Genomic DNA, 13,568 nt, shown 5'->3' on the forward strand with positions numbered 1-13,568 from the left:
GCTGGCTGTGTTTCCTTTAATTCCGCCATTTAAGAGACGAATACCCAGTGCAATTACCCAGCCATCTGCATGACACAGGCTGTGTTTTGAATTCCTGTCTGCAGTGGGGGAGCATTCACAGGTTCTTCTAAACAAAAGGAAAGTTTTCCTGGGAAAGAAAGGAAAGGTGTTCTGGAGGGAAGATAAACCTGAGAGTGCCACAAAATGGCTGTTTGGTGAAGTCTGCCATGTTTATTTATTTACCTTAATAGAGGCATATTCTATAAATTCATTTTCTATAGGGAGTTTCCTTCTCTGGTATTTATTTGTAGAAGCAGAATGGTTTAGTGATGCATATATGAGGACATCTTGGTTTTCAAGTGAAGCTGGGATGGAAGGATCATTATGAGGTGAGTTAGATGCTGTCTCCTGAGCATTACAGTGAGGAACGCTGTCATAAATCTTGTTGACAGGCAAGAGCTGAGGTGGGCTAGACATGGAGCAGTAAAGTGAGGAGCTTTCATCTGTAGCTGGAGTTGTCCCAGCAGCATGGGATGGAAAAGCTGATGGACTTCTGACCTGCAAAAGACAGAACAGAATACAGCTCTATGCATGTCTGGCTATGCCTGTGCTCCTGCTAGATAAGAAGTGGGTAGGATTCTGTTGGTCTTGTATTCCTTTAAAACTGCTTTTAAAGATGGGTGCATTGGACTCAACTGATCATTGGATTTTCTTTTGATCTTTGAAATAAGCTAGAAATCATACTCGTGTCTCCAGTCTTCCTCCACTTCCCTTCCCAAACTCAGTCGTGTCTTTCCTTGCATGATTTCAACTTAAGGCAAAACTGATTTATCCTCTTGAAAGCTCTTCTATGACACTCATTCAGCTCTTCTTTCTGAGCCTATTAAATCCTCATTTTCCCCTCCAAACCCCAAAATATCTTTCTGATTGCCCTTATTTTCCTATTTCCAGATCTCTGACCTATTACTTTTTTTTTTCTTTTCTTTAAATTATTCCCCAAATAAATCTCTCTTCTCCCAAATCTGCAGGTTCCTCTATAAATCTGTCTCTCTTTAAAGAAATCCTCTTTTGCCATCCATTTTTTCCAACCACTTAGAACATGCTGCTCTCAATTTTCTTTCCCCCACCTTGTCTTTCGGGAGCACTACAGTCCATTTGGTGCCTTTTGATCCCTACCACAGCCTTTTTTGTGAGTGACTGCTGCCAGTGCCTGTCGCATCTTTTGTGTTCTCCCTTCTGCTCATCTAATTTTCTCGGTACCTATTACAAGAATTGTCTGAATTTGTGCTAGCCACATAGTAAAGCCCTTCTTCTCAATCATTTTCCTGACCCTGCGGGTGACTTTTTGTCTTGTGCAGTCAGAACCAGGTGAACAGAGGTGCTTTAGGTGCCTAAATTCCTACTGGAATGGTTTTACAAATTAATGCACTTTAAAAGGAGTTTAGATGCTTGAAGAACCTTTGTGGCAAAAACACTGAGTTCTTTCCCTTCAGCTCAGACAAGGTGATATCTCATGCCAGGGAAGCCATTCTTTCCAGGCACCACAACTAAATCTGTCTCCAATCCTACTCCACATTTTACACTATCCAAAAATTTATTTTCAGCATATGGTTATGTGGGAATCAAATGTTGTTTCTGCATTAGAATTGTATAATTTTTATTTTATAATCTCCGCTATCATAGTTCTTTTTGGGAGTCCTTCTACTTAACTTGGGGAAGATCACCTTCCCAGGAACGCATACTCTGTATATAGGTATATTTTGTCACATACACTGCAAGAATATCCTACACGAGAGCAAACCAAAGAACAAGTCATGGCATGCTCGAGGAAGCGCCTGAAGAGACATTGGGAAGGCCTGACATCATCCCCCAAGTGCTCTTTGTTTAACGATGATGACTTTAAAGAAAATCACCATATCAATAGGACAAGGAGAGCACCGAGACATCTTGGAAACAACAGGATGATTACTGACTGGCACCAGATAACAAATAAATTAACAAGTAAATAACAAATGTAAACCTTCTGATAAGACTGTGAACCTGGAGTACCCAGCCATTGGGGAAACAGGGGAGGGGGAAGGCAAGGGGGAGAAAACAGGGTATAAAGGCTGTCATGTTGTGTCCATAGGCGCGCTCCTACTTGTGGGACGCCCGCCATTGCAATCGCGAATAAAACCTGCTTTTATCAGAGATACCGTCCTGACAAAAATTTCTTGGATTATTTCCAACAGTTATACTGGACATTATCAGGTTTCAGTGTTGGCAGAATTTAAGCATACCCGGCTCTCTTGTCTCTGTGGTGTTGATGGAGTTCTCTTATGCTTTCCTAGGAAGAAAAAAAAAAAGATGTTTCAATCAATCAGCATTGAGAAGATGCCTTTCTGCTCACAGAGGAGTATAGATTACCAAAGCAGCCCTTGCCTTACTGAGTGCCCCTCAAAGAATAAAAATCTATCCCCACAGTATATTTGGGAATTGTTTTACTGCCAAAAGATAATCAGCATAAAAAGATGTTCTTATAGAATGTGTTTCTGTGTTCCTCAGAGCTTCTCTGAATAGGAGCAGATAAATTCCTGCTGTACTTGTGGCTAGTTGTCTTTCTATGCAGTGAAATGGCAAGAAAAGGTATGGAAAAATCTTTAAGCCATTCCATGAGAAAACAAATAATTGATTGCTTCACTTAATAAGATGTGGGGGACTCCAGGATCCCCTCTTGACTTAGAGCATGGCACCTGTGTAAGAGTTCCTGTAAAACATGAGAGATTAATATGGTAACTATTTGATAGCTCAGAGGGAAAAGTGGGAATATAAAATGCAACTGAATAGAATTTGACAGCATTTATGTGGCTAACAGCCTTACTCATTTATGACTTGATCATTCAAAAAAGAAACTACAAAAAAACAACCAACCAACCAAATTAAAAAAAAAAAATGGAGAAAAAATTCCAACGGTTATAAAATCTGTGTATTTTATTTGCTTTTTACTTTCACACTTGTCTCTCTGGAAGGAAAAAAAAAACACCATGAAATAAGTAGAACTTTTTGAAGATTCATTATTTTAACCAGCACACTTGACAAGGACAATTAATTGGGATAATTATTAGCAGATTTTCATTAAACCTTCAGTGAAACTTTAAGCTATGGAATCAGATACACAGTAAGAAAATATTATATGTTAAAACTGCTCACCATAGTACCTCCTTAGACTCCAAAACACGCATATGAAGATGAATGGACAGCACAGACCCACGGGTACTGAAGCATAAATAATGTGCAATGTCTTGTTTTTTCCATGTTCTTTTGACTTAGTAGAGGCATCTAAAACTGCAGTAACATGCATTAGCATAGGGTAATATTTGACTGGAGATTTTAGCATTTGTTCTTTCTGATGCAACTGGTTTCTTAATGTAATTAAAACATTCTTTAGCTTGGTACAGCATGTCATGAGATAACCATCTCCAGTGACATATTAGCAAGTATAAAGATACTCGAATGAAAACTGCGTGGAAAAGTGTTGCTGAGGAATGATAAATAGCACAAGGCCGACAGAAACAAACAAAGGGTCAGAATTAAAGCATAGCTATAAACATCCAATGCATTCTAAGATTAAGGTCTTTTTTTCCTATTCTTTTTCTGTAGTATTTGCACAGTATTCAAAAAGAACTAAAAAGCTTTCTGATTGATTTATATGTAAATCTAGAGTCTAGAAATGAATGTTGTTATGGATTATGCACATGGCATCATTAGGAAGATGATCATTTTAGGGGTCTAGCTTTAATTTAAGACTGAAACTCATAGCAGTACTGGTTGTTTTGTTTCTGTTAAAGAGGAAATAAGAAATCAGAACTTACGTTTTGCTGAAGGTGTGGTGATGTTTGCAGACTTTTCTGAAAGAGAAAAATTAGACAGGGAAATGAAACTGCAACCAGACATTTTGCACTGCTGTTGTGTTCTCTGCTCCACACACTGAAGTGTCAACAAACCTCACCTTCAATCTGGTGATGGAAGAGGGAACTAAATTCAACAAACAAAAGCTGTAGTGATTTGTTGGAGGGGGAAATGAAGTGTTTGTCTTCCTCTGCTGACAAAGTGGTTCTGTGTTTCAGAACTCCTTGGTACTCATATAAATACATTAATAGAGCATGTACATTGAGGTCTATTTCACCATTTATTCATAGTATGATATTTGTGAATATGCCCTTCTGATACTCAAGAATCTCTGTTCTTCCTTCAAATGAAATCTGTATCGTGGAATCTGGGAAAATACTTTGCCTTACAGCAGATTATAACCATAAATTCTGGTTTTTCTATTTCTGCTGCAACTTTTCCTGTTGCAAAATGTAACAATGGTTACAAGTCCATTAACTTATCATGAGAAGAAGTGGCAGCAGAACAGTTTTATAGCTGTCTTAATTGGACATTACAGATGTGCAGACTGCTTTCTACCAGCAGAGCAATGTTGAGAAGGGCAGATGTGGTTCAGACTTCACAACTGGCTAAGTTAATATGAAAGTATCACTTGTCCTTTACTCCTGGAGGGTACTTAAAGCACAGAGATCTTTTCTGTTCTTGAACTTCTTGGGTACAAAATCATACTTTCTCTGATCTAGCAGGTGGCAATTCACAGGGGGGCTGAAACTAGATCATCCAAGCCAAGCCATTCTACGATTCTATGACTCCCTATTGCAAGATCATTCTCAACAAGAGGCTTGAATTGCTTTGTTTTCTTTACTGTTGTGTTGCCTCACCAACTATGAATACATGCCTATTGGCATTCTGTTTAGTCATACAGCATATAACAAGGCTGTCCTCTCATGGTCTTTCTTCATTCCAGATGATAATTTTTAATTATTGAATAATTCACTAAAGGCCATTTAGTCTTAGCTTTTCAACTCCAGATCCTCCTTTTATTTTTCTCTTCTTCTCTTTCCCCATTACCAAGAGACAGGACTGAAGCATGAAGGTGGTAATTACCCACACAGCTGATTTTGGACTGTTACTATGCTACCAGAAAAACATGCTGGGAGAAGCCATCATCCATCATGAATGGATTTTCCTGTAAATGGAATACACTTGTTTAATAGTGATCTTTTTGAGACTCAATGGGACTCACTTTAAACAATAACAAAATCACAAAATCACAGACTTCTAGGAGTTGGAAAGACCTCTGGAGATCATTGGTTCCAACCCCTTCTGCTAAAGCAGATGCCTACAGCAGGTTGCACGGGAAAGTGTCCAGGTGGGTTTTGTATATCTCCAGAGAAAGAGACCAGACAACCTCTCTGGGCAGCCTGTGTCAGGGCTCCAACACCCTCACAGTAAAGAAGTTCTTCCTCATGTACATATGGAACTTCCTGTGTTCCATTTTTTGCCCATTGCCCTAGTCCTGCCACTGGGCACTGCTGAAAGAGACTGGCCACATCCAATTGAATCCTGCCCTTCAGATACTTATCAGCGGTGATGAGATCCTTTTCAGTCTTCTCCAGGCTGGATAGTCTCTCAGCCTTTCTTCTTAAGGGAGATGCTCCAAGCCCCTAATACTCTTTATGGCCTTTCACTGGACTCTCTCAAGAAGATCCCTGTCTGTCTTAAATGACGAGTCCAGAACTGGATGCAGTAATCCAGATGTAGCCTCACCATAGCAGAGCAGATGGGGAGAACCATCTCCCTCAATCCGTTGTCCACATTTTTTAATGAACTCCAACTTTTAGAGTCCTACTGGTCTCACTATCATTCTGGTAATGAGGAAGATCTCTGGGGTGAAAATATTGGACTCAGATAATGCTTTGGTATCATTCAGCAGCACTCATCCTTCCACCTCTGTCTTGAACAACTGTGTGACTGGCCTTTCCTCACAGTAACATACTAGACAGTGCATAACCAAGTAGTCACCAACACAAATTTTGCTCTCAGAGTTTCCTTGAACTTTAGTTTCAGCTAGACTATGACTGGCACCAAATCCAAGAAGAGGAGAAAAACATGATTTTTTCTCATGTTTTTCTTCTCTTCTTGGATTTCGTGCCAGTGTGTGGGGATTGATTATATATTCATAAAGCCACTAATCACAGTTTCTTTTCTCTCTGATTTTTGCTAGGCTTTCTCTGTCTACTTTCAGGACTTATCTCTATATGGACACTAACAGCAGATAAATCAAGACTGCAGCTTCCTTCATTTTTAGGAGTTTTGTTAAAATGGACTTTCTCCCTCTGATACGAGTATCAGTTAATATCTCAATCAAATCTGGATTTGTAGTTTAGACAGAAAATGCATAAAATTTGCATAGAATATTTTCCTATGTCATCTTTGTCACAGACATTTTCTGTTACTTTTAGATTTATTTCAGATTATTGTTTACTTCACAATCATTAATAATTCACGGAAGTAAAGACTTCTGTTTGGTATTGATTTGTCATAACTGGAATAATGAAAATAATTATGTATATCTTATCTCTGTTTCTTCAGTTTTGTAAAGTTCTGCTAAACTCAGTGTTCAAGCTCCAATATATCAATTTTACTTTGGGTCTTATCATTGATGTCCTGACATCAATAAAGATTTTTGTTTCCTATGGTGCTTGATTTCTTTGGCTAAGTAATAAAAAGCATGTGACATCAAGAGCTTCCTACGTCCCTACCCTGCCTTGTAGTACAGTGCTTATGTAATGAAGAGTGATTGCTTGCAAGTACAGAGAAAGAAATCCTAAGTATGTCTTTATCTTCCAGTTGATGGGTATAGAAAAAACAAATAACCAAACTGTCTGTCAGTCTCGTGAAGATAAAGAGAACGTAACAGTCTGGATGAATTCATCAGCAACAAATGACAGTAAACTTGTCTGATTTCCCCCTGTGATCAAGTAACAGACATCATGAAGAGTCAAGCAGCCCTATCTCTATCTCTCTCTCTCTCTCTCTCTCTCTCTCTCTCTCTGATATATTTTGACTTCTGTGATATTTTTTGAGGCTGTCTTTGACAACTGTTGCCTAGATATGTTTTGATAACATGCTACAGTTGCACATACAATACTTGCAAAACTCTAAATAATTAGACCAGAACAAAGTAAAAATGAAAGGATATTTGTATCAGAGGTTATTGAATTGTTCTGAGTCCAGTTTTTGATTTTAACCAATGACTCAGTTGTAGAAAAAGAAGGTATCTATTAAATTTACACATATTAGAAAGCTGGCAGAAATTATATAAGCACTAAGGGACAGGTTTTGACTTATGTATGATCTTGATAAATTAGTTGTTTTGTAGAAAGACAGATGATAGTTCAAGAAGACAAGTGCAAAATACTAAACTTCTATGGCAAAGTGATAGGTAATGCAAAGACTGAGTAACAACAGCCATGTACTTAATCCTGTCGACGTCAGATGAAGATTAGTGGTATGGGAACTTGGAAGCAAAAATGTCTTATCAGTGTTACTTCTTGTTCTGAAAAAATGATTGTCTTGCACTGGTCAGCTTAACGTAGAGTAACATTCAGCAGCAGACCCTCTCAGAGAGAACAGGTTTCTACTGTCTGTGCAGAAAGGCTGAAGTTACCTTCTGGCTTTAACTGGGGACTGGAATCACTTATGCATTTTCTTGCATTGATATCACAAGAAATTTCCCTCCTTATGATCTCTTGCACTGCCACCAGTTAAGTTGTAAGGAGCAAAGTCCACTGCTGTCAAAGGATTTCCTTCATGACAATGAGACTTTAAAAAAATCTTCCACTGCAATTGAACTTACTTCATATTACTTTTGCTGATTTGGTACGTTTTCAAGAGTTTAAATGACATATGCTAGTCAGTTTCTCAGCTGGGTTAGCTTGATTAACATTTCCTCTTTCTTTTTTTTTTCTTCCCCAAAAACCTATGCCAACACGTGCCAAAGCTGTGTTCCTTCGTCATCTGATGGTGAGCATTCTTCATACTACTGTAATTACAACATAATCAGATTTGTTAAAATCATATTTCCAGAGGAATATTTCCAGCCACTACTGGGTCTGAATCCAATTTTCTGTCTTTTTTCACAAACTGACCTGTGTAAAACATTTTTTAGTCTTCATTTCCAGCTGCTGCTGCTGCTGCTGCAGGTGAAAATGTTCGGCAACCTGCTGCCAATTAACCCTAGCAAATAAAGCCTCATCTCCCCTCCTCCTTAGAAGGACAAAACCTGAAGTAGAGAGAGGGATGGATGGAAAGAGAGTAGACTGAGAGCATTGTAGTAGTATTCTTATGAGAAGAGGCTTAGCTTACTGTAAATTGATATAGTTGTCATAGTTAATGTTTGTGAATCCCTTAGAAGCAACCTGTGAATAGTAGGTAAACACTATTACTTCATTGAGTAAAATTTTTTTTTTTTCTGTTAGTCAAAGAGGAATCTTTTGAACTTGTTAACCAAGCTACTGGTTACTTTTTAGTGCACATAAGAGTTTGTAGGCTGCCCTATAAAAGGGCTCCTCTTAGAAGTGTAAGATGATTGGGCTTTAGATTGGTTTTTTTTTTTTTTTTTTTTTTTTTTTTTTTTTTTTTTTTTTTTTTTTTCCTTTCTTTCAGTTACAAAGCAATGACTGGAGTATAAAAATAACTGCAATTTTTTTTTTTTTGTACTTCTGTGACTTGTTAATGACTGATAGTTGAGCTATTTGGTTTTGTTTATAAACTTTTACTAGAAACAAAGCTAGTACTTTACATATATTATAAGCCATAAATTTGAGGACCTGCTAGAAAAGAATCTTTAAAAAGAAAAGAGGACACTCATTCAGCCTTTAGAAGACTCTTAGTTGGAATTGTTCTGAAGCTCAATAAAAATTAGGATAGCAAAAGAGTTTTTTTTATAATCCACCATCAACAATTAACTGTGGGAATTCATAATGAATGTGTCCTAAAATCTCCTGTTAGCTTTTCCTCTCTCACGAGTCATCCCATTTGTAATTAAAAACAAACAAACAAAAAAACCTTTAAGTAGATAAAAAGCAGTGGGGAAAAAATTGTCTGAAACCAAAATTCTTGGGACTCTATACAGAATAAGATATTTAATGCAGACTTTAAAATATCTTTCCTAGCTCTAAGGACCACTGAAAATGAATAGGTCTCAGAGAAGATCTCGGATTTAAATAATAATATAAAAACATTTCTTAGACTGTAAGGGATGTCTTTAACAGGCAGCAGGGGAGAAGGGAGAATCAACATTTAATTAGTAGATAACCTTTTGTTTTCTATGTATTGGTTGCTATTAGAAAGAAACACTCAATAAACCTCAGTAAATGAGAGTAAATGTGGCTCTGAATACTCTTCCCCTGACAATGTGATTATTTTTTTATTTTTTTTTTTACCTTGCTATGGGGTATAAAAAGTCAATCTCAGGGAGTTGTAATCTTCCCATTAAAGACTGCATGTGAATTCCAAAAGAAATTGAATTGTTCTTTCTGGAATGCTGTTATGAGCTGAAACCAATTAGAAGGTTTGATATCATGTCTGAAATTCTCAGTGTTTTATATACGTGGGAGTTCATGATGAATATTTGAATGGGCGGTTTTTAAGAGGGTAAAAGAATCTGTAATATGAAAGTTCTATAGATCATTTTCAAGCTTACAGAACTTAGAAAGGTTCAGATTGAATAACAGCAAATTTTCTTTTGGATCGCTTCACTGAGCTTCTGGATAGACTGTGGCAAGCCAAGCTCAACTGTGCCTAGAACTAATTTTACAGGTAAGGAAAACTTTCTGTGTAGTGAACAACCATGATAATGTGCACTCTAAACTTATATAATAATGAAAGATGTGTGACAATAATGTAATTTTATAAAAAACACTTTTTTTCTTTTATTCTTATGGTCAAGGGGATGACATAGTAGTCATGGTATTATTTATTAAGCGAAACCAACAGGGATAATGAAGACACCTTTCTATTTATGTAACTCAACTCACCGGAGAAAAACAACAGCTAAAAATTGAGCTTTCTAATCTTTCGTTTCTAAAAGATGTCATTCACACCTCATCTAAGAATTTGAAAGAATTCCAGTAAATTAAGAATTACTAATTGAAATCTTGTTTTCTTCTTCGCCATTTTAAAGAGGACCAAGAGATGACATAGTATGCCATATGTAGGAATTAACAATAAAAAAACACAACAACAAGAAAAAAAACCTGTGATATATTTAAAATGAATTAATTTGTCATTTAGCTAATAGAAACTTAGTTTTGGCCCTTTTTGCTTATTTTTCCCCATGTTCTAAATACAGCCATTTACTTTTTATATTTGCTTTGCAAACAGTAAAGAGCTGCTCAATTTTGTGGATGTTTCTTAGTGATGATAACATTTGTGATGCTGACCTGTGTGCCAAGGCAGCTGTCAGAACTGCATCTTTATTTATTTATCTAAAACAGTTCCTTGATGAAAGTTGTTATGTGATGTAAGAGCAGAGAATATGTCTTTATGTTTCAATGACTGAAACTTAAAGATGGCAAATTTCAGTATAGCTGAAATGTTAGAATGTGCCAGCTGTCCTGCAGGGAGGGCTAACAGCAAAGGTGATGTTTTAGGACCAGTGAATTTGCATGCAGAGACTGGCTAGGCTTCTCAGGGTGGTGGAAGCCTTGCTAGGTTTTGGTTTGTTTTGATCAGTATGAAATACTGCATCAACTTTATATGTTCCAGACATCAACAACCACTGCCAGTGCAACTGGATGGGAATAGCCAATGTTGTCATGTTTCAAAGGAGCCAGGGTTTGACTGAGCTGAAATTACTGGGGCTGTAGAGAAGAGAAGGTCCATATGTAAACTTATCAAAAAAACTTGTGTTTACCTCTTCTCTAATTTAGCAAAGATTTGTTTGCCATTAACTTGGTATGCAAAATCTGTCAGTGTCAACTTTTTTAGGAGTTTAGGAAAGTTTAGATAGATTGGCAGAGCAAGCAAAGCTTAAATAACTTGCCTTCAACTTTCATCCTAAAAAAAAAAAAAAAAAAAAAGTTGAACAAGCTTGGAAAACTTGTCTAAAATGTAAATACATTTAAAAAAAAAAAAATCAAGATTGTGTAGAGATTGGTGTTCAAAGACTTCTGCCTGTAATGCTTTTGTAAAAATGATTCTGATACTATATAGTAATTGTAGAAGGAAACAGTATTGCTCTCATTCTCCCACATAATTTTGATGTAGATCAAAGAATAACCTGGTGAAATAGATTCTATGTAAACAGGATTTGTGCAGTAAGAAGTGCAATAAAATTAGTTTTAAAAACATCTAGGAACCTGGCAGATGAGTCTTGGGGTTCGCGCACATAATAATGAGATGGACAGTGGAGGAAGGTGTCTGTGAGAACCTGATAGCTCAGGCCGTCATAATGAAGTGAGCAGAAGTAGTTATCTCTTACAAGCTGAGAGGACTTTTGCTGAATATGAAAAAGGTTGTTGCTGGATACTTCCCTTCAGAAGCTGTTTGATTTTCAAATGACTGAAGAAATTTGGTAGCCTGGCTGAGCTCAGATAACATTCCAATTAAGAAACAGCTGCATCTAATTGACCTGATGATTCATGTATTCTAAGCCAAGTATTTGAGTCTCCCTTTCAGGGTACTCTGAATAATCACTTAACCTTTCCTGTAAGTATTTTTGATGTATTTTGTTCGTAAAAACGTTGTCTGATGCTATAGATCTGCAGAATTGGTCATTCATGTCAACTAAGCTTCACATAGCCCATATTGAATTTGTTATTTTAGCAATGCCTTGTAACAAGTGTTATTTGGATAAATGTGTTGTTTGAAATACCTGAAACATACTGAGAGCAGATGAGAACATCCACTCCCATAGCTATTACCCTTAATGTAAGACTACCTTCCTTTCAATAACAACATTTATGTCTCCTGGATGGGAACAGCATGGAAGATCTAAGAACCAAAATAAAGTCTGCAGTAAAATTAATAGTACGGGTGGATTGAGCACATTGTGCTCGCATCATTTTGAACTAGGAGGGCTTCTCTGTTTAAAAACTCTGGGGGTTCTAAATTGAAAACAGGCAGAAAACTAGTACTGAAATAAGCTAAATGAAGAAAGATGCATTTATTTATGCAGTAAGGACAATCCGACTGTAAACCAGGTTGCAGCTGGTAGAAATCCTAGATTTCAAGCAGAGGCTTTGAGTACTGTCACCCCGCTTGAGGGCAGAGCCCACAAAGAAAGATGCGTTTGGTCCTCAGGTGCTAGACCAGGTACCTAATATTTCTCAATTGTTGCCAGCATTATCCTATTTAATTACTTCAGGAGTGTCAGACACAGTAATAAAATAAGACATAAGTTATTTATAAGGTACACTAGGAATTGGTTTCTGGTTTTTTTTTTTTTTTTTTTTTTTTTTCCTCTCCCTTTCAGTGTTCAAACATACAATAAATAATAAAACCACAACTTACCAGAATCCTGATTGTTGCTCTGAGCCAGCCTTACTAGAAGGCTGCACAACAAGATCCATCTTATCAACATGACTGGAGGAGGCTTTGTTCTCAGGACATGGTAGAGGAGGGGTTCCTGTGGGTTTGAAAAGTGCAGCTCAGATGGCCTCTTGCATCCTGTTAGGTTCACACAGGAGACATATCTGAACTGATTTCCTTTTCTAGTTCTTCTGTTAAGATAACACTGAGAAAAGGGGCAGGGAAGCAAAGTATTATGCAAAAACATGGAGGGTTATGCCATAGCTTCATTGTAGCTGAAATGTGAACTGCTTGATTGTTTTGTGATATGTCAGAACTGCTCTGTAATTCAGAGTAAAACATACTTTGCTTTGCAATAGAGCTGCACATTGTTTTGAGTAAGATTCTTCTGCATTTGAGATTTTGATTTTACAAGCAGCAGTACGCCAAGAAAAGAATGCAAAATAGTATTTTTAAATTGTGTAGTTTTTATGTATTATTATAATCAACCTTAGTTACATAGAAGATTAAAATTAGGAAGCCAAATAAATCAGCTGTTTGCAGACTGTTAGATAAAGATCTGTCGCAATTTTCATTAATTCACAGTAGTCTGCTCAATTCCAAATCTTAGCCTTCTTGTGACATAGAGACAAGAAATCTAGATTTGGATTTGGGCTACTCTTTTAAAGTACATATTACTTTTTTTTTTTTGCTCTCTGAATGTTTCTAAAATATCTGCTCCTCAAAAATCCTAACAGATGGAGAGATTCTTCATAAAATTAGAAGCAAACTAGAGTTAAACAGGAATTTTGTGCAGAGCAGCTATCACTTTTGCTTATAATGGAAATATAACAGTTACAGATAGAAACCAGGAAAGAAAAAAAATGCAGTTATGAAATTCTATCTTAAAATGTGTTTATCATAGAATGATTTGGTTTGGAACTGACCTTTGAGATCACCTCATTCCAGCCCTCCCTCCCACTACAACAGGCTGCTCAAAGCCCCATCCAGCCTGTCCTTAAATGCCTCCAGGGAGGGAGCGTTCACAGCCCCACTGGGCAACCTGTTCCAGCATCTCACCACCCTCACAGCAAAGAATTTCTTCCTAGTATCTAGTCTAAATCTACCCTCTTCAAGTTTAAAGTAACTTCCCCTTGTACTGTTGCTACATGCACTTAAAAAAA

The 13,568-nt window shown here is 37.1% G+C and overlaps 1 protein-coding gene and 1 long non-coding RNA gene across 3 annotated transcripts in view; one reads left to right on the forward strand and one right to left on the reverse strand.

Annotated features, from left to right (window-relative positions):
• LOC125693977 (uncharacterized) lies at positions 1-12,590 on the reverse strand. Its single transcript, XM_048946568.1, has 5 exons — positions 12,388-12,590; positions 3,852-3,887; positions 3,190-3,324; positions 2,280-2,326; positions 1-558 (listed from the first exon to the last, which is right to left on the reverse strand). Exons 1-5 carry the CDS (start codon positions 12,455-12,457, stop codon positions 232-234), a joined length of 615 nt encoding a protein of 204 aa, XP_048802525.1. The 5' UTR covers positions 12,458-12,590; the 3' UTR covers positions 1-231.
• LOC125694011 (uncharacterized) overlaps positions 3,903-13,568 on the forward strand; it is a 22,346-nt gene continuing 12,680 nt past the window's right edge. Inside the window, exons 1-2 of one of the 2 annotated variants that reach the window (XR_007377362.1) lie at positions 3,903-8,304; positions 9,638-9,693. This is a non-coding gene — a long non-coding RNA (uncharacterized LOC125694011). Of the gene's footprint in view, positions 9,694-13,568 lie in introns of both variants that reach the window. The other variant, XR_007377363.1, reaches the window with a different exon arrangement.

The sequence above is a fragment of the Lagopus muta genome, chromosome 1 (assembly GCF_023343835.1).
Source record: "Lagopus muta isolate bLagMut1 chromosome 1, bLagMut1 primary, whole genome shotgun sequence".
In the NCBI taxonomy this organism is placed as follows: domain Eukaryota; kingdom Metazoa; phylum Chordata; class Aves; order Galliformes; family Phasianidae; genus Lagopus; species Lagopus muta.

Coding starts and splice junctions, on each gene's coding strand:
- LOC125693977 (XM_048946568.1), bottom strand. CDS start 12,457: ATGTTGATAAGATGGATCTTGTTGTGCAGCCTTCTAGTAAGGCTGGCT. Junction 2,327..3,189: donor GAGTCTAAGGAGGTACTATG/GTGAGCAGTTTT, acceptor TTTTCTTCCTAG/GAAAGCATAAGAGAACTCCA. Junction 559..2,279: donor CACAGAGACAAGAGAGCCGG/GTATGCTTAAAT, acceptor TGTCTTTTGCAG/GTCAGAAGTCCATCAGCTTT.